This window comes from Notolepis coatsorum (genome assembly GCF_963971535.1).
Source record: "Notolepis coatsorum genome assembly, chromosome: 14".
Taxonomy (NCBI): domain Eukaryota; kingdom Metazoa; phylum Chordata; class Actinopteri; order Aulopiformes; family Paralepididae; genus Notolepis; species Notolepis coatsorum.
In genome coordinates this window covers 104,787,383-104,811,540 of record NC_140178.1, presented here as the reverse complement: position 1 = coordinate 104,811,540, position 24,158 = coordinate 104,787,383, and the positions used below count along the sequence as shown (strand labels likewise).

The 24,158-nt window shown below is 45.2% G+C and overlaps 1 protein-coding gene across 1 annotated transcript in view; it reads left to right on the top strand.

Annotated features, from left to right (window-relative positions):
- LOC311240686 (alpha-1,6-mannosylglycoprotein 6-beta-N-acetylglucosaminyltransferase B-like) overlaps positions 1-24,158 on the top strand; it is a gene marked incomplete at both ends in the record, with an annotated part of 501,846 nt that overhangs the window by 359,266 nt on the left and 118,422 nt on the right. Inside the window, 2 exons of the mRNA XM_084329259.1 lie at positions 12,918-13,051; positions 20,345-20,475. Coding sequence (XP_084185385.1) covers positions 12,918-13,051; positions 20,345-20,475 — 265 coding nt within the window. The remainder of the gene's footprint in view (positions 1-12,917; positions 13,052-20,344; positions 20,476-24,158) is intronic.

Below are 24,158 nucleotides of genomic sequence, written 5' to 3'. Positions count from 1 at the left end.
CTCATTGATTTGCAACTTTGTCGATCCAAGGTCACCTGATTAGCCAATATCAAGTGCCGCGAGGTAACGACGGCTCGACACGCTCATTTCCCCCGCAGCCCCTTGACAGCTCAGAGAGGCAAGTGATAAGAAATCTCCTGAGATCAGATAGCAGCCATCGATTCTCGACAGAATATCCAGAGCTGATGTGAAGCTGGGTAATATAATAATTGAGTTTCCACTCTTTTTAAGCCGATCTCTCTGTACCGACGGTGTTATTTTCCTGTTGTTCCATTCTGGTTTATTGTCTGACTCTGATTTGACACGTCAGAACAATACAGCGTATCAAGTCACTGTCATATTATTTAATCTATTGCCATGTTTCCTCACCAGTGGTAAGTAACGCGTCACTGTACTTTTATTACTTTCCCAGTAACAAGTAAAGTAAGGCTTTACAATTTCCAAAATAGTATTTATATTACAGTTACTAATTCAAGTAACGCTGTTACATCGTTGCCAGATTGCAATTTTTGTTGTCCTCCTATAACGTTAGACAGGGGTGTAAAAAGTACCCAGAAATTATACTTAAGTGAAAGTATGGGTACTGTCTCAAAATCTTACTCTAGTAAAAGTCAGAGTATCTGGCTAAAAACACACTTGAGTAAAAGTCAAAAAGTTTCTACTTTTAAATGTACTTAAGTACTAAAAAGTAAAAGTACAAACTTTTTTTCTGACTGTCTATTCTTCTGATAGCAGGTGTTTAACCTGTTAATCTATAGACCGTTTTCGCCTAAAGGTACATGCCTAAGTAAATGGAAGATTGCTCCACTTCTGCAAGGTCAATTAGCATGTTCTTGGTATCTAGGAACATCTAGGGGCCTGGGGGTATGTATTTCCAGTGTCAGAAATATTACTAGTCTGTTACTAGGCTGAGTAAATTGTAATGAAGAAAAGGAGAATATGAATTATGATTTATGATTTTTGCATCTTTGATCATGTTAAATCTGCGGGGCACGAGAAAATGCTCACTGAGCTCATTCACCACCTTATTGAGATCATGTGTAAAATAAATCTAAGCAAATGAACCGCGGGAAGATGATTAAACAGAATGATTTGTAGATACAGTAATTAATGATAATCGATTTTAATTATAAATTCATATTTGACCTTTAACTTGACCTTGACCTTATTATGGCCAAATCATACATCTATGGATAGGGAAAATGCTCCTCTTTCCAATGGCAGGGTTGACTCTGGATTTAGTAATTTCCTTGCGTTTTTTACGATAATTAGCATTTTCAGATAAATTCGTATTTCCGATAAATCGTATAAAACATCGGTAAAAATGAAAATATACACTTTGACTACTGTTTTTGATAGGGTTATGGTCTTTACTCTTGGCAATTTTTTTTTTAAACATTAACCTCTTAACATCCAAGGGCCCACATGTGGACAATTCTTTGCCGACCTCTAGTGGCTCGGGTGTGCATTTCTTTTAATACAATATATAGATGGAATTAAAGCCCTATTTGTTGCCTGTCGATTGCCCTTTCAGACAAAATCCGTTCAGCGGTTCTCGAGTTACATGCCGATATGTGAGGCGTGCCCCAAAGTACGCAAAAGTACACATTACCACCCCCGACTCACGGGGCTCTAGCTCTGTCAATCATTTGGCGATCTCGAAAATCTTTGCACAGGGTTGTAGCCAATGAGTGTGTCTTTCCAATGATACCCCAGGATATGATAATTGGGGATCTAATACGGTCTCTATTGATCGATTTATGATAAAGAAAAGCAGGGTCCCCCTATAGGGGGACCTTAAGGCTTAACGAATCAAAGATCCCCGCTTTCTAGTCTTGCACAAGGACCAATCAGCATGGGTATGGGCGGGTTCATTTTCCATTGATGGGGATTTGATTGGCTGTTTTTAAACAAAGCGCAACTGCAGGATTAATAACGTTAACGTTAGTTCGTCCAGAGAAACAAATATACTAATTAAAATGGTTGGACCTGTGAGATTTGTACTTTGTACTTTGTAGGTCTGCATTTTAAATGTAAGGAGTAAAAAGTTTTTTTCTCTGAAAAGTAATTGAGTAAAAGTACAAGTATACAAACCTAATAATACTAGAGTAAAGTACAAATCGCCAAAAACAGTACTTAAGTATTGTAACGAAGTACAATTACGCAAGTACTTTACACCCCTGACGTTAGATTACATTCACACACAGTCCTCAGTAGATGACGTCAGTAGTCACGTCAGCTACTAGCGAAAGAGCAGCATGGAGGGTGGAGAGGTAACGCTATGCTTTCAATAGCTGTCTGTTGTAAACTATGTGGGGGAGCAAAACATCTAACATCTAATTTGATGAAGCATCTGACAACGAGGCAACTTGGCTGTGAAACTTGACGCATAAAAAAACAGATGCTGACAAGAAGGAAGCCTCTACCAGTGCCAGTGATGGATCTACTCTGACATAAACCGGAGCTTAAGATCAGGGAAAACATCCCCTGAAGCTCTGTATATATCGTTCCAAGAGATGTTTCCTGTTTCTACGCATCATAGAGGAGATATCCACAAAGAACCACGTCAAGCTGCCAACAGAGAAAGACGTTTGCTGGCTATGAGAGAGAGAATATGATGGAAGCTCATCTGAAGGCCACACTCAGAGAGGTAGACTTTTGTTTTTTGTCAAATCACTTTTGGTGAGTTGTTTCTATACAATTCACTTATATGACATTTAGGTATGACACAGGACTACACAAGCATTTTTTGGCACAAATGTGTCAACAGACTAAAGCAGGGAACCACAATATTTTGCATACAAATTATGCAGAATGTAATATCATATGTCTATAATTTTTCTTGCAATTGAGCCAATTTTCATTAGGTATGGTTCTGAGGTGTGTGTTTAACAGAATGCAGTAACAAAAACACGTTCACAAAATGTATGGGTTACTGAATGCTGAACTGCATTTGCAAATCTGGTATGTCATAAATGTATAGATGTAGCAGTACTGTCTATCTGTATGTCATATATGTTATGATGAATTGAAAATGGGGGACCCTGATGTAAACAAGACGAAAGTCTTTCTCTGGTCTGCATCCCCTTAACAATTGTATGTATTGAGCTGTACTGTACTGTACCCATTCTGCAATCTGTTAATAAAGTTTTCAATCAATCAATCAATAATCACTAAGCCATTGTAAGACCTTACCTGTGTCCCTGTATCACTTGTCTCTGCTGCCCTTTGTATAAAAAACTTCAGTATGTCCATTTTCCTTTTTTTTAGTCACAGTAAAAGTCACCTAGTAAAAGTGAGATAATTGACAATATCAAAACATGCTAGGGCTGTACCGAATAGTTCGAGGCTTCGTTCATAATGTTGACATTCAAATTCTAAATCAACATAAAAAAACGTAATTACAAAAAAAAATTAAAAATATTTTTTATTTTTATTTTACAATTTTGATTTGCCAACTCGAGGGGCCTCGCACCTGGACGCAGAAGATATTAAGCTAGTATCAGCTGGCATTGTGTTTAGGAAAGCCCGTATAAAGTTGTGTGCGACGCTATGAGTCAGGCCTCAGTCCGTCCTCCCAGTTTCCTCCAGCAGCAAGGCCCAGCGGAGGAGATATAAATCAGCCTGTGAGTTAGAGGTCGTCCCCCCTCACCTGGAGGCCAGGCTCAGCTCATCCTGCATCCATCAGCGCTGACGGCTTCACGAGCCACTCGGAGAACAAGAGTCTGTTCCAGGACTGAACACAGCCTCTCGTAACTCACAGCAATATTGTTTTTTTTTCATACAGTCAACATATTCTTAAATAATAGCGCTGCCCGAGGCTGGGCATGATACAGTCAACATATAGCAAGAGAGAGAGCGAGAGAGAGCTCCCTTTCTACAGTCAATATACAGTGTAGAGAGAGAGAGAGAGAGAGAGAGAGAGAGGAGAGAGAGAGAGAGAGAGAGAGAGAGAGAGAGAGAGAGAGAGAGAGAGAGAGAGAGAGAGAGAGAGAGAGAGAGAGAGAGAGAGAGAGAGAGAGAGAGAGAGAGAGAGAGAGAGAGAGAGAGAGAGAGAGAGAGAGAGAGACATTGGAAAGAAATTGAAATGCTATTTGGCCCTAAACAGAGAGTACACAGTGGCAGAATACCTGAGCACTGTGACTGAAGATCCTTGACTAGGTACAGACTCAGCGAGCACAGCCTAGCCATAGAGAAAGGCCGCCATAGGCAGACTGTGTGTGTTAGAAAGAGAGAGAGAGAAAGCATGTGTTTGTCGTGTGTGTGTGTGTTAGAGAGAGAGCATGTATGAGAGAGATAAGCAAAGATGAGCCCCTAAAGGATATTCAACTTTTAATGGAAGAACAAAACAGAAGGAAAAGATAACTTCACAAAGGCAACATGAATATACATAGATCCAAAAGGACAAAGATCAACACTTAAATCCAAAGAGAAGAGGGTCTATACCAGAGAAAACAAAGTAGCAAGGACTCGGAGCCAATGGCCGACATCAGCTAAATAGGCTAGCCAGGTACTGACACCAGGCCACACACAGCTTTGGCCAACGGCCCAACGCTACCCAAGCTACACAAACGACCAAGACAATTCACACACAGCACATGTCGTATCTCCAAATGTTGTGAAGTAACATATGTTTTGCCTGGAAAAAAACATCGTTATTAACAAAACATTCGGGAGGGGAAGGAAGGAAGAGTGGGGTAATGTCATGACATCTTACCTGATGTCCAAGGAACGCAGGGCGAAAGGCTGCAACACAGGTCTCCACGTTGACGAAAGGCCTCTCGCTGGCGGGACAAAAAGAAGCTATGGCCGGAGCCTTGTCATGGTGCAGGCCCGACTACATCTTCTGTCAAAGATGATGTCGTAGTCAGAGTGCCAGAACCCCCTGCTATTCTCACGGCTAATGTCAATGGTCGTAGCACAAGCTAACAGCTAACTCTAGGCTAACTGATAGCATCAAACTAACGTTCCCAGCCGAGCGCAGCCGGCAGCTAACGTCGTAGCTAAACAGCTAACTGGCTAACAGTTAGCTCAACCCGGCTATCGCTAACCATTAGCTAACGCAGAAGCAAGCTATGCGGCTACCACTGAAAAACTGTACAACGTGAGAAAAGCAATACAGGTGCTGACACCAGGCCACACACCGTTAGCTACTAGTACTACAACAGCTAGTCGGCCAGTTTGGCTCCAGAGAGAGAGAGAGAGAGAGATATCCACGGCGGGAATAGAATAGAGTGCATTAAAAACTCACCAAACGTCCAAGAGGATGGAGACAACCGTGTGGAGTTGACGAAGTTCATCTGCCGAACGACCATCCTCTTAATCTTGGCATAACAATGCTGCACGCGCTGTCTCTAGGTTAGCTAACGCTAGTTAGCCTTTAGCTAAGCTAGCTACTAGCCGACATCATCATGGCTATATCCCGACTGAACCACACTTAATATTATAACGTAGCTAAAGCTAACTAGCTGTCCCTGTCTTTAGCCGGGATGGCTAGCCTGACTGAACTGTCTAACATGCAACAACTTTCATCTTCAGTCCATCTGCCGAACGATGTCCTCTTCATCTTGGCTGGCATAACCTCCAATGCTGCACGCGCGAAATAGTCAGACGCTAGTGATGGGTCGGTCATGAGCGACTCGTTCATAAGAGCCGATTCATTGCCGTGAGCGTGAGTCGAATCGCTCACGTCTGGCAATGAGTCGGTTCACGGCCCCCCCCCCCCCCCCCCCCCCGGCACGCACACAGACACACACAATGAACTCAACAGACGCTACCTTACCTGTAACCCCTCCCCTCATTGAAACCAATTCTGCTGCCTGCAGAGCCTCAGAGCCAGGAACGTGTCTAATGTGAAATATATAAGCATATAAGCAAAACTAGATTTTAGGTCTGTGATGAAAAAGGGCCTCGCGGGAAGGGGGGCCGCGCAAAAAAAAATAAAAAAAAATAAAAAAAAAATGTGCGAGGCCCCCTTCCCGCGAGGCCCTGTGCGACCGCACTGCTCGCACACCCCCTGAGCCGGCCCTGCTCCTGTGATTATGATACAGAGAACGTGTTGTGTCTTTTATGTTGTGATTATGATGTAATACAGAGAACATGTTATGTCTTTTATGTTGTGATTATGATGTAATACAGAGAACATGTTATGTCTTTTATGTTGTGAATATGATGTAATACAGAGAACATGTTATGTCTTTTACAGTATGTTGTGATTATGATGTAAAACAGAGAACATGTTGTGTATTTTTATGTTGTGATTATGGTGTGATGCAGAGCACATGTTATGTATTTTATGTTGTGATTATTATCTCATACAGAGAACATGTTATGTCTTATATGTTGTGATTATGATCTCATACAAAGAACATGTTAGGTATTTTATGTTTTTTGTTTATTTGTTTATTGTTATTAGCACTTACAAACATACATTCTGGAATAAAATCAGTAAAAGAAGATGTGAGGTTTTGTCCGCTGCTCACCTACTCGCTCTGTTCCTTTAAGCCTACTCGCTTGTTCCTTTAGTTTTCTGTTAATCTATTGCATTCTCCTCACCTCACTAGCCCCCACCCTCGCGTTCGTTACTCTCGTTTTCTCTTCAGCAGCCACACCCTTGGACTACCTGTCATTATGTGTTTGATTGGTCTGGTGCCGAACACACACTTTTAGTTCAAGTATCAATTACCTTCACGCACCTGATGTTTATTCTAATTAGTTCCCCTGTGGGCTTTAAGTTCCTCGCTCTTCCCCTCTGTCCCTTGTCGGGTCGTTCCGTATCATCCCGTATCATATCTCTATCACCTAACTCCTTCGGGAGTTACTCTGTCTATAGGCTCCTACGGGAGTTCTGGTTCTGTCTGCTGTTTTATCTCCGGCGTGAGACAGGGTGCAAGCTTTGGCCACCTGTCGCCGTTTGCCTGGATGGAGACATTGTTACTACGCTCTCTAATCCTCTACGGGAGGTATTCCAGTGTTCCACTTCAGACCTCCGCGCAGCAGACGTCCAGACGCGCATCCAGACCTCCGCGCAGCAGACGCCCAGACGCGCATTCAGACCTCCGCGCAGCAGACGCCCAGACGAGCATCCAGACCTCCGCGCAGCAGACGCGCTCTTCACTCCAGACGCGCATCGCTTCCTAATACTCTACGGGAGGATTCGTCTCTCCGAGCCGGCGCGCTCTTCCGCGCAGACGCGCTCTTCACTCCAGACGCGCATTCAGACGCACTCCAGATGCGTCCTCCGTACCGGCGCGTACTCCAAGCAGACGCGCACCCACTCAGACCTCCGTGCCAGATGCGCCCTCCGTACCGGCGCGCACTCCAAGCAGTCGCGCACCACTCTTACCTATGCGCCAGATGCGCCCTTCGTACCGGCGTGTACTCCAAGCAGTCGCGCACCGCTCAGACCTCCGCTTGGACAACCCGTTTCCCGTGGCGACGCGCTCGTCCTGTTTGATCCTGCCCTCTTTACGCACAGCGCCTGGGTGAGTTTTTATGACTGTCTTTGATCCTATTCGTTTTTCGTGTGTTTAAAGACACTGAAGATATCCTGCTTTTTGTCAGACTGTCACTCACCCAGCGTCAGCTTTTTGGATTATTCATTGGGATTGTATTTGGCCTTAACATCGCTCACTGTGTGTATACACACCGAAGATATAATCTCTTGGATTTGTATTTGGGACTTCGCTCACAGTGTTTATTTACACCGAAGATTCTATCACGTGGATTTGTGTTTGGGACGTTTACTCACAGTGTGTATATACACAGAAGATTCTGTCACTTGGATTACTCTGTTTTTGGGACAAGTCACCTCTCCTGTCACCTGCTCTGTTCCCAACTGTACTCTGAGCTAACCCGCTCCCTCTCTCCCTCTCGGTCCCGTTTACCACCTCGGAGATCTGCCGAGAGAAATCTGCAGAGCGGCTCTGACGTCCACCGTCTGCTTCCTCAGACGAACCATCCCGGGAGAAGCTGCAGAGCAGCAACATGCATTAATGCTTGTATCCCAGGCCTTGTCTGTTCTCTCTGTCCCAGTAAGCAGCTCCAGCCCTCGCCCTGTTCCAAGGCCTTACCTTGTTTTCCTAGTCCTCCCTGTCCCCAGCCCGCCTCCGCGGGCCTCTGTCCCTGTTTTCCCCACTCTAGTCCTCCTAGTCCTCCCTGTCCCCAGCCCGCCTCCGCGGGCCTCTGTCCCTGTTTCCCCACTCTAGTCCTCCTAGTCCTCCCTGTCCCCAGCCCGCCTCCGCGGGTCTCTGTCCCTGTTTTCTCCTCCTAGTCCTCCTAGTCCTCCCAGTCCTCCCTGTCCAGTCCTCCTAGTCCTCCCTGTTCCTGCCTTGTCCCTTGCCCCGGCCCTGTTCCGTTAGCCTTCCCTTAGCCTTCCCCTTGGCCAGCTCGCCTCTTAAAGGTACTGTGCCTATTTTCCCCTTTCTTGTTTTCTAGTATTTTGTGTTCTCCCTTAAAGGGACAGTGCCGTTTTCTGTGTGTTTCAATAAATGCCCAGTTCTTGGCTTACTCTCATACCTGTCTTGTGTTGTGCGATTGGGGTCCTTGCTGCTGGCATAGGCCCTGTAGCTAGCCATGCCCAGGCAGCTAACCCAGTCCCTCAGCATGGCCCCAGTCTGCTAGCTTAGCCCCGGCTGCTAGCACAGCCTCTATGTTAATGCAGCCCTTGCTGCTGGCATGGGCCCTGTAGCTAGCCATGCCCAGGCAGCTAACCCAGTCCCTCTGCATGGCCCCAGTCTGCTAGCTTAGCCCCGGCTGTTAGCACAGCCTCTATGTTAATGCAGCCCTTGCAGCTGGCATAGGCCCTGTAGCTAGCCGTGCCCAGGCAGCTAACCCGGTCCCTCTGCATGGCCTCCACTTTTTGTGTAGTTTTCCCACTGCTAGGACTGCCCTTTCAGCTAGCAAGGTCAGTTTTTCCCACTGCTAGGACTGCCCTTTCAGCTAGCAAGGTCAGTTTTTCTCCCACTGCTAGGACTGCCCTTTCAGCTAGCAAGGTCAGTTTTTTCCCACTGCTAGGACTGCCTTTCAGCTAGCAGGGTCAGTTTTCCCACTGCTAGGACTGCCCTTTCAGCTAGCAGGGTCAGTTTGTTCCCACTGCTAGGACTGCCCTTTCAGCTAGCGAGGTCAGTTTTCTCCCACTGCTAGGACTGCCCTTTCAGCTAGCAAGGTCAGTTTTCTCCCACTGCTAGGACTGCCCTTTCAGCTAGCAGGGTCCGTTTTTTCCTACTGCTAGGACGGCCCCTTCAGCTAGCAAGGTCTGTTCCCCACAGCTAGGACTGTCCTTCCAGCTAGCTTGTTCTCTCATGCTGGTCCAGCCCTGTCTGCCAGCCTAGCTCCGGCAGCTAGCGCAGCCTCTGTGTTTAATGTAGCGGTACAGCTACCCTACTTACCCCTCAGCTACCATGTTACCCCTCAGCTCCTCTGGTTACCCCTCAGCTCCTCTGGTTACCCCTCAGCTCCTCTAGTTACCCCTCAGCTCCTCTAGTTACCCCTCGGCTTCCCTAGTTACCCCTTCGGCTACCTTGTTCCTTTGCTAGCCCCACTTTTGTTGTTGCTTCCCCTGCTAGCTTGGCCCAGTACCTCTTGTTTTGTTGCCTTGTTTTTTCCCCTGCCCCTCTGTTTTTATTTTTGGGTCGCCGGGTGGCTCCCGTGGAGGGGGGAGTACTGTGAGGTTTTGTCCGCTGCTCACCTACTCGCTCTGTTCCTTTAAGCCTACTCGCTCTGTTCCTTTAAGCCTACTCGCTTGTTCCTTTAGTTTTCTGTTAATCTATTGCATTCTCCTCACCTCACTAGCCCCCACCCTCGCGTTCGTTACTCTCGTTTTCTCTTCAGCAGCCACACCCTTGGACTACCTGTCATTATGTGTTTGATTGGTCTGGTGCCGAACACACACTTTTAGTTCAAGTATCAATTACCTTCACGCACCTGATGTTTATTCTAATTAGTTCCCCTGTGGGCTTTAAGTTCCTCGCTCTTCCCCTCTGTCCCTTGTCGGGTCGTTCCGTATCATCCCGTATCATATCTCTATCACCTAACTCCTTCGGGAGTTACTCTGTCTATAGGCTCCTACGGGAGTTCTGGTTCTGTCTGCTGTTTTATCTCCGGCGTGAGACAGGGTGCAAGCTTTGGCCACCTGTCGCCGTTTGCCTGGATGGAGACATTGTTACTACGCTCTCTAATCCTCTACGGGAGGTATTCCAGTGTTCCACTTCAGACCTCCGCGCAGCAGACGTCCAGACGCGCATCCAGACCTCCGCGCAGCAGACGCCCAGACGCGCATTCAGACCTCCGCGCAGCAGACGCCCAGACGAGCATCCAGACCTCCGCGCAGCAGACGCGCTCTTCACTCCAGACGCGCATCGCTTCCTAATACTCTACGGGAGGATTCGTCTCTCCGAGCCGGCGCGCTCTTCCGCGCAGACGCGCTCTTCACTCCAGACGCGCATTCAGACGCACTCCAGATGCGTCCTCCGTACCGGCGCGTACTCCAAGCAGACGCGCACCCACTCAGACCTCCGTGCCAGATGCGCCCTCCGTACCGGCGCGCACTCCAAGCAGTCGCGCACCACTCTTACCTATGCGCCAGATGCGCCCTTCGTACCGGCGTGTACTCCAAGCAGTCGCGCACCGCTCAGACCTCCGCTTGGACAACCCGTTTCCCGTGGCGACGCGCTCGTCCTGTTTGATCCTGCCCTCTTTACGCACAGCGCCTGGGTGAGTTTTTATGACTGTCTTTGATCCTATTCGTTTTTCGTGTGTTTAAAGACACTGAAGATATCCTGCTTTTTGTCAGACTGTCACTCACCCAGCGTCAGCTTTTTGGATTATTCATTGGGATTGTATTTGGCCTTAACATCGCTCACTGTGTGTATACACACCGAAGATATAATCTCTTGGATTTGTATTTGGGACTTCGCTCACAGTGTTTATTTACACCGAAGATTCTATCACGTGGATTTGTGTTTGGGACGTTTACTCACAGTGTGTATATACACAGAAGATTCTGTCACTTGGATTACTCTGTTTTTGGGACAAGTCACCTCTCCTGTCACCTGCTCTGTTCCCAACTGTACTCTGAGCTAACCCGCTCCCTCTCTCCCTCTCGGTCCCGTTTACCACCTCGGAGATCTGCCGAGAGAAATCTGCAGAGCGGCTCTGACGTCCACCGTCTGCTTCCTCAGACGAACCATCCCGGGAGAAGCTGCAGAGCAGCAACATGCATTAATGCTTGTATCCCAGGCCTTGTCTGTTCTCTCTGTCCCAGTAAGCAGCTCCAGCCCTCGCCCTGTTCCAAGGCCTTACCTTGTTTTCCTAGTCCTCCCTGTCCCCAGCCCGCCTCCGCGGGCCTCTGTCCCTGTTTTCCCCACTCTAGTCCTCCTAGTCCTCCCTGTCCCCAGCCCGCCTCCGCGGGCCTCTGTCCCTGTTTCCCCACTCTAGTCCTCCTAGTCCTCCCTGTCCCCAGCCCGCCTCCGCGGGTCTCTGTCCCTGTTTTCTCCTCCTAGTCCTCCTAGTCCTCCCTGTCCAGTCCTCCTAGTCCTCCCTGTTCCTGCCTTGTCCCTTGCCACGGCCCTGTTCCGTTAGCCTTCCCTTAGCCTTCCCCTTGGCCAGCTCGCCTCTTAAAGGCACTGTGCCTATTTTCCCCTTTCTTGTTTTCTAGTATTTTGTGTTCTCCCTTAAAGGGACAGTGCCGTTTTCTGTGTTTCAATAAATGCCCAGTTCTTGTCTTACTCTCATTCCTGTCTTGTGTTGTGCGATTGGTGTCGGTTACAAACCATAACAGAAGAACAGTTAAAATGTGCAGGAAAGGTAAAAAACAAAACAATAAGCGACCTCCCCCCTTAAACCTATATAGGATAACTACACACAAAAAATACCCCCCCCCCCCCCCCCACCCACATTATGCACAAACACACATGCGCATATCCCTCTCTCATACACATACATACAATACAGCATTATACAACAATTATAATGGTGGGAAGAAAAAAAGACTTCACACAAATACACATGGATACAGACAGACTATTTTATGTTGTGATTATGATCTCATACAGAGAACATGTTATGTCTTATATGCCGTTATTATGGTGTAGGACTTCATCTTGTAGACTGTTTATTGTTGACTGGCTGTTGACTGTAGACTGATTATTCTTGTTGGAATCAATCCACTTTAATTTGCACGACTTCAGGGCAGGAAAGGTTGTATTATCCAAGCTACTGTAAACACCTTTGGTTAGAAATTGGAATTCATTGAATTGGAAGTGAATTGATTTCTAACCATTGATCCCAAGCTTGCAGTGCAGGGAGATGGATGACTTTCTATCTTTCTTTCTTTCTTTCTTTCTTTCTTTCTTTCTTTCTTTCTTTCTTTCTTTCTTTCTTTCTTTCTTTCTTTCTTTCTTTCTTTCTTTCTTTCTTTCTTTCTTTCTTTCTTTCTTTCTTTCTCTCACTCTCTTTATCTCTCACTCTCTTTTTTTATTCTCTCTCTCTCTCACTCTTTCCCCCCTCTCTCTTCTCCCCCCTCTCTCTCACTCTCTCTCTCCCCACCTCTCTCTCTCCTCCCGCCTCTCTCACTCTCTCTCTCCTCCCCCATCTCGCTCTCACTCTCTCTCTCACCCCACCTCTCTCTCTCTCTCTCATCCCCACCTCTCTCTCCCCCCTATCTCTCTCCTCCCCCATCTCTCTCTTTCTCCCCCCCATCTCTCTCTCCTCCCCCTCTCTCTCCTCCCCCCTCTCATTCCTACCCCCTCTCTCTCTCCCCCCTATCTCTCTCCCCCCATCTCCCCCCTCTCTCTCTCCTCCCCCCTCTCATTCCTACCCCCTCTCTCTCTCTCCCCCCTATCTCCCCCCTCTCTCTCTCTCTCCCCCCCCATATCTCCCCCCCCATCTCTCTCTCTCCCCCCCTCTCTCTCTCCCAGGTGCCACATCAGAGTGATTGATACGTTTGGCACAGAGCCAGCCTATAACCACGAGGAGTACGCCACGCTGCACGGCTACAGGACCAACTGGGGCTACTGGAACCTCAACAGCAGGCAGTACATGACCATGTTCCGTAAGTAGGACCTGAACAACATGACCATGTTCCGTAAGTAGAACCTGAACAACATGACCATGTTCCGTAAGTAGAACCTGAACAACATGACCATGTTCCGTAAGTAGAACCTGAACAACATGACCATGTTCCATAAGTAGAACCTGCACAACATGACCATGTTCCATAAGTAGAACCTGCACAACATGACCATGTTCCGTAAGTAGAACCTTAACAACATGACCATGTTCCGTAAGTAGAACCTGAACAACAAATACCCAGAAAAAATAGAAGGGGGGGAGGAGTTGCAGCAATTTTCTCCTCAAAACTCTTGTTTAGAATCACAGAACTAGGCGAGTTCATGTCGATGGAATATCTTGCCATTGAGCTCAAAACAGAATCAACGATTATCGTCACAATATACCGCCAGCCTAGACACTCACCAATATTTTTACAGGAGCTCTCTGAACTGATCTCACTATGTGTTACCGGATATGATAAGGTGATCCTAAATGGAGACTTGAACATCCATTTTAATAAGAACAGACTCCAAACAGACTCCAAAACTATAGAACTAAAAAATCTACTCGATAGCTTTGACCTAACACAACACATAACAAATGCAACTCACAGGCTTGGGAATACATTAGACTTAGTTATAACAACAACTGGGCTAAGCATAACAAATATCTCAATAACTGAATTACCTCTCTCCGACCATCACTGTATATTTTTTGATACTCAAATAACCCTTACTAAAACAAAAAAATTAATTATAGTTCAAAAGAGACTCCTAAACGACAAGGCTGAATCAAAGTTCATTGATCTTATCAGACTATATGAACCACACAATCATGACAGCTCTCTAAATGAAATGGTAGAAAATCTATATTAAATTCTGTCGCCCCACTAAAAACGAAAAAGAAGAAAACGAGAGCCTCGCCCTGGTTGAACTATAATACGGTCAACAAAGAAAAAAGGAAATGTCGTGCAGCGGAGCGAAAATGGAGAAAAACAAAAACCACCATATGCTGTGATATATACAAAGATGCTCTAACTGCTTATAATAAAACCATCCGCTTAGCAAGGAAAGACTACTTCTCTAAAATCATTACAGAAAATGCTGGAAACTCCAGAATCCTTTTTTCCACTATTAATGTACTACTCAACACTGCCCCTACACCTCCTCAGTCATCAACGGTTAAGTGTGAAGAACTTGCACTATTCTTTAACAACAAAATAACCTTGATCAGGGCCAGCATTACTCATGATGGAAATAAAGCTCATTGCAGCAAACTGCACAATGTAACCATGAGAAGATTCACATGCATCACATTAGATGTACTCTGCAAAACTGTCTCAGAATGTAACTCCTCCACCTCAGACATTGACCCTATACCTACAGCTTTCTTCAAACGGGTGTTTAATAGTGTTTCAAGCCCTGTGCTAGATATCATAAACACTTCCCTTAGAACTGGTATTTTCCCAGATGCCTTTAAAACAGCAGTTGTAAAGCCATTACTAAAAAAACCTAACTGGGATAGTAATGAAATGGCAAATTATCGTCCAATATCCAACCTACCATTCATTAGTAAAGTACTTGAAAAGATAGTTTCAGTTCAAATAAATTCCTCTCTTGAAGAAAACAACACCTTAGAAGAATTTCAGTCGGGATTCAGAAAATATCATAGCACTGAAACTGCCCTCACCAAAATAATCAGTGACCTCAGGCTAAACTCTGACGAGAATAAGATCTCCATCCTTATCCTGCTAGATCTCAGTGCAGCATTTGATACAATCGATCACGATATTCTAATCGATCGTCTTGAAAACCATGTCGGTTTCTCAGAACATGTGCTAGACCGGTTTAAAACATACAACATCAGAGGTAGGACATTCTATGTTAAACTAGGAGATCACATGTCTGATATATACGACAACAACTATGGAGTTGCACAAGGGAGTTGCTTAGGTCCTTTACTCTTCTCCCTTTACATGTTACCGCTGGGTGATATCATCAGAGAACATAATGTAGATTTCCATAGCTATGCGGATGATACGCAACTGTACATATCTGCTGAACCAAATGATACAGCGATTAACTCCATTACAGACTGCTTACTGGCAATAAATAAATGGATGAGTAAGAACTTCCTGAAACTAAACGAGAACAAAACTGAAATTCTAATTATCGGCCCCAAAACTAAAAAAGAAACATTAATAAAGAACCTGGGAGGACTAACCCCTTGGATCAAATCTGAGGTCACTAGTCTCGGGGTTATCATAGATTCAGAACTGAACTTTAATTCTCATATTAGCAAAGTGACGAAAACATCGTTCTTCCATCTCAGAAATATAGCAAAAGTACGACCATTTATGAATCAGAACGATGCTGAGAAGCTAATTCATGCATTCATATCTAGCCGGTTAGACTACTGTAATGCACTTTTCACAGGTCTCCCTAAGCAGCCCGACTGCTAACTAGAACCAAAAGGAGAGAGCACATTAGTCCAGTCTTAGCTGCTTTACACTGGCTTCCTGTAACATTTAGAATTGACTTTAAGGTCCTTCTCCTTACATACAAAGCTCTAAATGGACAGGGACCTAGCTACATCGCCAACACTCTAATAAATTACACACCAGCAAGAACACTGCGATCATCAGCTGCTGGACTACTAGAGGCTCCCAGAAACAGTCAAAAGAGGATCGGTAATGCAGCCTTTATCAACTATGCCCCAAAACTGTGGAACAAACTACCCCAAAACATCAGAGAAGCCAAGTCGCTAGACATCTTTAAAAGACAGCTTAAAACCTCTTTGCTCAGGCATTTCACTGTGGGGTAATGCAGGCAAATACTTGATGCTCTGTTGTGAGGAGAAGATGACTTTTGACCTAAATCTTTTCAAAGTTGTTTAACATTCCAGTTAGGTACATGGTGTTCACCGCCTAGCCAAGGTTGATTCTCCTAACTGGGCCATTTTCATCTGATTGAACAATCTTATCACACTTTTTACTGTAACATTGCTATTTAAATTTTTTATTTTTATGCTCGCTTATGCCTGTATTTTTTACTGTTGTTGTACGTCCGTTCTATTTTATAATTTTTATACTATTTTTAAACTTAATCATTTTAAACTATTTTATTATTTGTATTACTGAATGAAACTGTAAACAGCCTATTGGGATCCTAGATCCTAATGTGAAACACTATGATTTACCATACCTTGCTATGCTCGCTCATGCCTGTATTTTTTACTGTTGTGAAGCACTTTGAACTGCAACCTCTGTATGAAAAGTGCTATACAAATAAAGTTATTATTATTATTATTATTATTATTATTATTATTATTATTATTATTATTATTATTATTATTATTATTATTATTATTATTATTATTATTATTATTTATTATTTATTATTTATTATTTATTATTATTATTATTATTATTATTATTATTATTATTATTATGTTCCGTAAGTAGAACCTGAACAGTGTGACCATGTTCCGTAAGTGGAACCTGAACAACATGACCATGTTCTGTAAGTAGAACCTGAACAGTGTGACCATGTTCCGTAAGTGGAACCTGAACAACATGACCATGTTCTGTAAGTAGAACCTGAACAACATGACCATGTTCTGTAAGTAGAACCTGAACAACATGACCATGTTCCGTAAGTAGAACCTGAACAACATGACCATGTTCCGTAAGTGGGCGTTTGTTTGAAACGCGTGTCTGAATCATCCGTCTGGATTCAGGAGACGACCTGCTGGGGTTGACGAGGTGCATCTGTTCAGGAGGAGGTCGACATATTGACGCTCTTAAGTACTCCCAATCATGTGGAGAGAGAGAGAGAGAGAGAGAGAGAGAGAGAGAGAGAGAGAGAGACAGAGAGAGACAGAGAGAGAGAGAGAGAGAGAGAGAGAGAGAGAGAGAGAGAGAGAGAGAGAGAGAGAGAGAGAGAGAGAGAGAGAGAGAGAGAGAGAGAGAGAGAGAGAGAGAGGAGAGAGAGAGAGAGAGAGAGAGAGAGAGAGAGAGAGAGAGAGAGAGAGAGAGAGAGAGAGAGAGAGAGAGAGAGAGGAGAGAGAGAGAGAGAGAGAGAGAGAGAGAACTTGCATGAGCCGGTGTGTACCATATACGTGAGTTCATGTGTGAGTGTGTGTATGTGTGAGTTTGTGTGTGTGTGTAGAGACATGCATGCATGCTTGCGTGTGTGTGTGTGTGTGTGTGTGTGTCTGTGCGTGTGTGTGTGTGTGCGTGCATGCGTGTGTGTGTGTGTGCGTGTGTCTGTGTGCGTGCGTGCGTGTGTCTGTCTGTGCGTGTGTCTGTGTGCGTGCGTGCGTGTGTCTGTCTGTGTGTGTGTATGTGTGTGTGTGTCTCTGCGTGTGTGTGTGTGTGTGTGTGTGTGTGTGCGTGCGCCCAGATGGTGTCAGCTGCTTGTGTCGGCCCCAGGCGGCACACAGGGGAGGCTCTGGGGCCGAAAGAGACGAGGAGATCAGAGAGTCATGACAGAGTCACAGCAGACTGCAGCACAGACGCCTGGAGCCACTCAGTCACTGAGACAGAGAGCACAGCACACACACAAGCACAAAGGTGCATGTAGACACACTAGTGCTGTCAATAGATACATTTTTACTAATTAATCGCACAATTTTCTGTATTTAATCTAGATTAATTTATCAATCAATTAATCGCGATTAATCACATTTTTCTACTTAAGACCGAAGCTTGTAGGGGCGGCTGGGTGGCGCAGCGGTCTAAGCGCTCGTCACCAACGCGCGAGACACCGGTATCGAATCCGGCTGTCAGCGTTGCCTCCGGCTTGGGCCGGCCGTCATACTGACTCAATTGGCAGAGTCAGCGGGAGGGGAGTCAATGGGTGGTAATCTGGACGTTGTAAACAGCGACTCCTACAGGTCGGTCAGGGCACCTGCACAGCAAGGACAGGAGATGTCGAGGGTAGTGTGAGCCTCCCACACGTTACACCTCGCCAATGAGAGTGCAGGTGAAAAGAAGTGGCTGGCTGACTCCGCATGTATCGGAGGGGACATGCGATAGATTCTTCAACCCTCCCTACGACCGACCAGTGGGGGGCACATGCGAGCAACGATCAAGACAGGGGAGGGAGGAATTGGCACAACTAAATTTGGGATGTGAGAAAAAAACAGAAAAAGAAGGAGAAAAAGTGGATAAAAAAAAAACGAAGCTTGTAACAGATATTTACTTGAGTAAAATCATGGAATTAATGTAGAATCAACACAAAGAAAGTATATTTAGATTCAATTACTATTTTAATAGCTTTCTTTGATCTGAGCCGGATTTATAGTACATTTAGACCAAAAAACATGGCGGAAATTGATTTTTTATGACTGTAGTCAGCATTTCCTGATTCATGGGATGATAAAATGACATATCCACAATCCCTTCTGTAAAAAGTTCACTGTGTTATGTGTCAACATAATGAAACCATTTAAAAAAATCTGGCATCATCCAATGTTGGTATTTATACCCAAACATCATATGCCAATTAGTGCATATTTAATGAGGTAATGCCTATTTTGCATATATAAACACAAGATCTCAGAAAACTTGCAATACATTTTTTCTAAGTTGTTATGTACATAACAAACTGGGAAAGTTTCATAGTGATATCTATTCAAATATTTGTTTTGCCTATTCACCTGGGGTGTCTGGGAGGTATGTCTGGGAGTGCTTGCATTCTTTCATTTATTTGCATTTATCTTAAATTGTTTGGACCTTATGGTGTTCTTGTTCTGTTCTTGACTTATTGTTATGTTTTCTTCTTGACTTGTTTAAAGAAGACCTGTACGGCCCATGGGGACATTACGTGTGTTGTCGGGCCTTATAAATAAATTTGATTTGATTTGATTTGATTTGTGTCTCACCTTAAGTTTGAGTCTTGCAGGGTTAGTGTCTTTCTCATTTCCTTTCGTGTTGGCTACCCTTCCGAATCCGACCAGGCTTTGCTATATTAAAGTGTAGTGCTGACCTCTGCCCTATTCAGCATTTAACATTTTTCTGTGCTTGCAGTCCTGAACATTTCTGATTGGTTGAGTACTCCCAGCATTTTATTTCAATTGGCATTTTCAAAAATCTGCAGCACAAACCATTGTGCTTTAAAAATCTTTTAGTTATTGATTCAGTATTGTGCTGTCAGAACAGTCTGCATAGCATGGCATGGGATTCAACGTCCATTCTGACAATGTCATCCTCTTATCAACCAGGAAATGCGTGTGCGAAATTTGTATTATAAACTGATGAATCTAGTGATCTAAAAAGCAATTATTTTATGCAACAGGCTGCACAATTAGTGCATTATGCGGTTGGTTGCACGTTGGTCTTCAATGCGAGGACCAATATATGGCAAAAGACTTTGCAGGGAAGTGGTCTGTTCATTTAACCGTGATCATGAAGATTTGATCAGAGACAATTGTCCTTTGTATTATAGTATAGTTAACTATTGAGACAATGGAATGGCTGAGTGAGACCTTTCTCATATGTCAGTGGACTCATTTAGCCTTCGCAGATCTTTAGACCGCGGTGGAAACTGAACAAGCCTTCTAGTTCCCTCGAAATGTAGTTTGTGGGACTAAAGGTTCCAGGTAGTTTAGGTCGAAACGGGTCTCATCTCATCTGTCGTGCCCATCAGGGTTCTTCATCCCCCGTGGCTCGGGGCGCCATCTACTGGCCTCCTCCTCCTCTGCTCCTCCTCCGGTGGCCAAACCTCCTCCAGGCTTTGCCAGCTGCTCGCCAGCTGTTGGAGACGGAGTGCGGTGCTCTTGTATAAAACTACACCGCTCCCAAATTGACATAGGACAGCTTTAACCTTCTGTAGTGTGGTATAGTGAAAGGCCGGCATGCAGTGCTCATGGGACGGGGTGGGACGGCGTACCAAACTTCTTTGAGCAGGAGCACGCGCACGCACATACACGGATGTGCACGCGCGTGCACACAAGAATGCGTTCCACTCGACTCTGCACCAGGTACCCACCTGGCTACTTTGCATAACAATAGCTCAGGTTGTCAGGTGTGTTCAAATACTACAGTTGGACCATTTACACAAAACCGGTGAATGAAATGTGTTACATTCCATTCCTAGAGGCAATTAGGCATCGTCTTTATTCGCGATTGAACATTTATGCGCGGGAGCACGTGCACACGCTGTCATTAGAACACAGTGCAACCCCCTATGAAATCACCACTGCACTACTGGTGAAAGGGTTAAAGTCCTGTCATTGAGACGCCACTCGGCCCGCGAAGCCGCTATTCCTGACTGCCGTTTGTTCTTGGCAGCCCACACTCCGGACAACTCGTTCATGGGCTTCGTGGCGGAGGAGCTGAACGAGACGGAGCGGCTGAACATCCAGAGGAACAAGGTGGACAACATGGCCGTGGTTTATGGCAAAGAAGCCAGCATGTGGAAGGTCAGTATGTGGTCAGAATCAAACAAACCTTTTGTTTTATTCACTAAACAACACAATGAACTAATGTTTGTGCCGATGGCAGTTTTGACAGCGTTACACAACGTACACAGTAGGTCTACTGTACATGCGGAAACACAGATTTGGTTAGTTTGGTTAGTATTTCACTGCCACATTTGAGTCCAAACAACGGTTGAATGTCAGAACGCCATCTTTTGAACACTCTGCCACTTCATCTCGGCCAAGATGGTGCTCTGCCACTATAGAAGGTTAACCCTTTCACTACCACACTACATAAGGTTAACCCTTGCACTACCACACTACAGAAGGTTAACCCTTGCACTACCACACTACAGAAGGTTAACCATTTCACTACCACAATACAGAAGGTTAACCCTTTCACTACCACACTACAGCAGGTTAACCATTTCACTACCACACTACAGAAGGTTAACCCTTTCACTACCACACTACAGAATGTTAACCTTTCACTACCACACTACAGAAGGTTAACCCTTGCACTACCACACTACAGAAGGTTAACCATTTCACTACCACACTACAGAAGGTTAACCATTTCACTACCACACTACAGAAGGTTAACCCTTTCACTACCACATTACAGACAGTTAACCTTTTACTACCACACTACAGAAGATTAACCCTTCACTACCACACTACGTGGGGCGGCGTGGCTCAGGGGTAGAGCGGGTTGTCCAATGATCGAAGGGTTAGTGGTTCGAATCCCGCTCAAGCCCATGTCCATCCCACTGCCGTTGTGTCCTTGGGCAAGACACTTAACCTACTTGCCTCGTATGAATGTGTATGCATGTGAATGAATGTTGGTGGTGGTCGGAGGGGCCGTAGGCGATGATTATTCGCCACGCTTCCGTGAGTCTGCCTCAGGGCAGCTCTGGCTGCAATTGTAGCTTACCACCACCGGTATGACTGTGTATGAATGAATAATGGACTCTGTGAAGCGCTCTGGGTCTCATGAAGAGCGCTATATAAATCCAAGTCATTATTACATAAGGTTAACGCTTTCACTACCACACTATATAAGGTTAACCCTTTCACTACCACACTACAGACGGTTAACCTTTTACTACCACACTACAGAAGATTAACCTTTCACTACCACACTACATAAGGTTAACCCTTTCACTACCACAATACAGAAGGTTAACCCTTTCACTACCACACTACAGAAGGTTAACCCTTTCACTACCACACTACAGAAGGTTAACCCTTTCACTACCACACTACAGAATGTTAACCTTTCACTACCACAATACATAAGGTTAACCCTTGCACTACCACACTACAGACGGTTAACCATTTCACTACCACACTACAGAAGGTTAACCATTTCACTACCACACGACAGAAGGTTAACCCTTTCACTACCACATTACAGACAGTTAACCTTTTACTACCACACTACAGAAGATTAACCCTTCACTACCACACTACATACGGTTAACCCTTTCACTACCACACTATAGAAGGTTAACCCTTTCACTACCACACTACAGAAGGTTAACCTTTTACTACCACACTACATAATATTAACCCTTCACTACCACCCTACATAAGGTTAATACTTTCACTACCACACTATAGAAGGTTAACCCTTTCACTACCACACTACAGAAGGTTAACCCTTTCACCACCACACTACACAAGGTTAACATTTTACTACCACACTACAGAAGATTAACCCTTCACTACCACACTACATAATGTTAACCATTTCACTACCACACTACAGCAGGTTAACCCTTTCACTACCACACTACAGAAGGTTAACCCTTTCACTACCACACTACAGAATGTTAACCTTTTACTACCACACTACAGAAGGTTAACCATTCACTACCACACTACATAAGGTTAATACTTTCACTACCACACTATAGAAGGTTAACCCTTTCACTACCACACTACAGAAGGTTAACCCTTTCACCACCACACTACATAAGGTCAACCGTTTCACTACCACAATACAGAAGGTTAACCTTTCACTATCACACTACATAAGGTTAACCCTTTCACTACCACACTACAGAAGGTTAACCCTTTCACGACCACACTACAGAAGGTTAACCTTGCACTGCCACACTACAGAAGGTTAACCCTTTCACTAGTACACTATAGAAGGTTAACCCTTTCACTACCACACTACAGAATAGGGATGGGTACCTTTCACATTTGAACCGATACGGTACCGGTACCTGTGAATCGATACCGGTACCCAACGGTACCTTTTTTCGGTACTTTAGTCTCAAAAAATTTAATTTACCTACCTCAGTCATAAAAAAAAATAATCCAAACTTCAAATAACTACAATTTCGACAGTTTTCGGCTTGCTATTGCTCCGACTGCTTTGTTGTTGAATCAAGTCAAATCCTAGGTAAGCATATATTGTGCGTGTGAACGTTGACATGAAAAGAAAAAAGGTAAACAAATTTTTTATTTTTATTTTTTTTTGGTATCTCACTTGAATCGATACTCGGTAGTACCGACGTGTTTCGGTTCGGTACCTCAAAAGTACCGAATTCGGTACCCATCCCTACTACAGAAGGTTAACCATTTCACTACCACACTACATAAGGTTAACCCTTTCACTATCACACTACATAAGGTTAACCCTTTCACTACCACACTACATAAGGATAACCCTTTCACTACCACACTACAGAAGGTTCTATTTCATTATGGCTGCCGCTCAGCGGCATTCTGCACGCACTTCACTTCGTGCACGCGCACTGAATAAAAGATTCCACAATGTACCTTTACATCCCAACATTCGTCTGGCCACACCCCTATCAGCTTACCTTCATAAGCAGGTGTGTGGTCACCTACTCGCCTCCTTCTTCACTTTCACCACAAGGAAGTGCCTTCGGTAGATCCCACACTTGACGAGGTTGTTAGCTGAAGAAAGTTGAGACGTGTTTAAATTTTTTCTTGCTTTTTTCTTCTCTCATATATTCGAAAGAAAAAAGCTAAGTCATAATGTCTACTTCGGAGGGTCGCGCTCGCAACGCCACTCTTCACCAGCGGTTCTCCATTGCCGCATCTGTCGTGCGTCTTGGAGCGGGGTTGAGGCCTCTCTCGTGGTCGGCAGCCACGCCCGGTAGGCGTCCGATGGGTAGTTTGCCTCTCCAAGGAGCTGGAGTGCGATGGCCTGGTTCCGGCTCTGGTTCCTCTGCTTCCGGGGAGTCGTCCGCTGTTGGGCGGCCGGCTCCTTTGGTTGCGGGGGATTTGAGACGCAAACATTTTGCGTCAGCTCGCTCCTGTCGCAAGATGGTGGCTTGCAGACGCGAACGGCCTGGTTTTGGTGAGTTGCTGGAGGATGAGGATGCGTCGGTCTCTACATGCCCGATGGAGACAGCTAGAGGACTACATGATAGAGGCAGACGGGTTCTTGTTTGAAGGCCCGGTGGAGACATGTCCCCTGCCTGTCCAGGTAACACTGGAGGGGGGTGAGATGTCTCCTTGGGGTTCCCCGCCCGCAGATGTTGGGTTAGAACCTCTGACTCGGCGGCGGGATGCCCTGCTATCAGCCACATCAGAATGTGGCTCCTTGATCAGTAGTCTGCTGTATGTGAGGGACGCGGGCTCGGAGGAGGAAAGTATGCAGGGGGAACTGCGTGCTTTGTTTCCCGAGCTCATGGCGGCGGCGG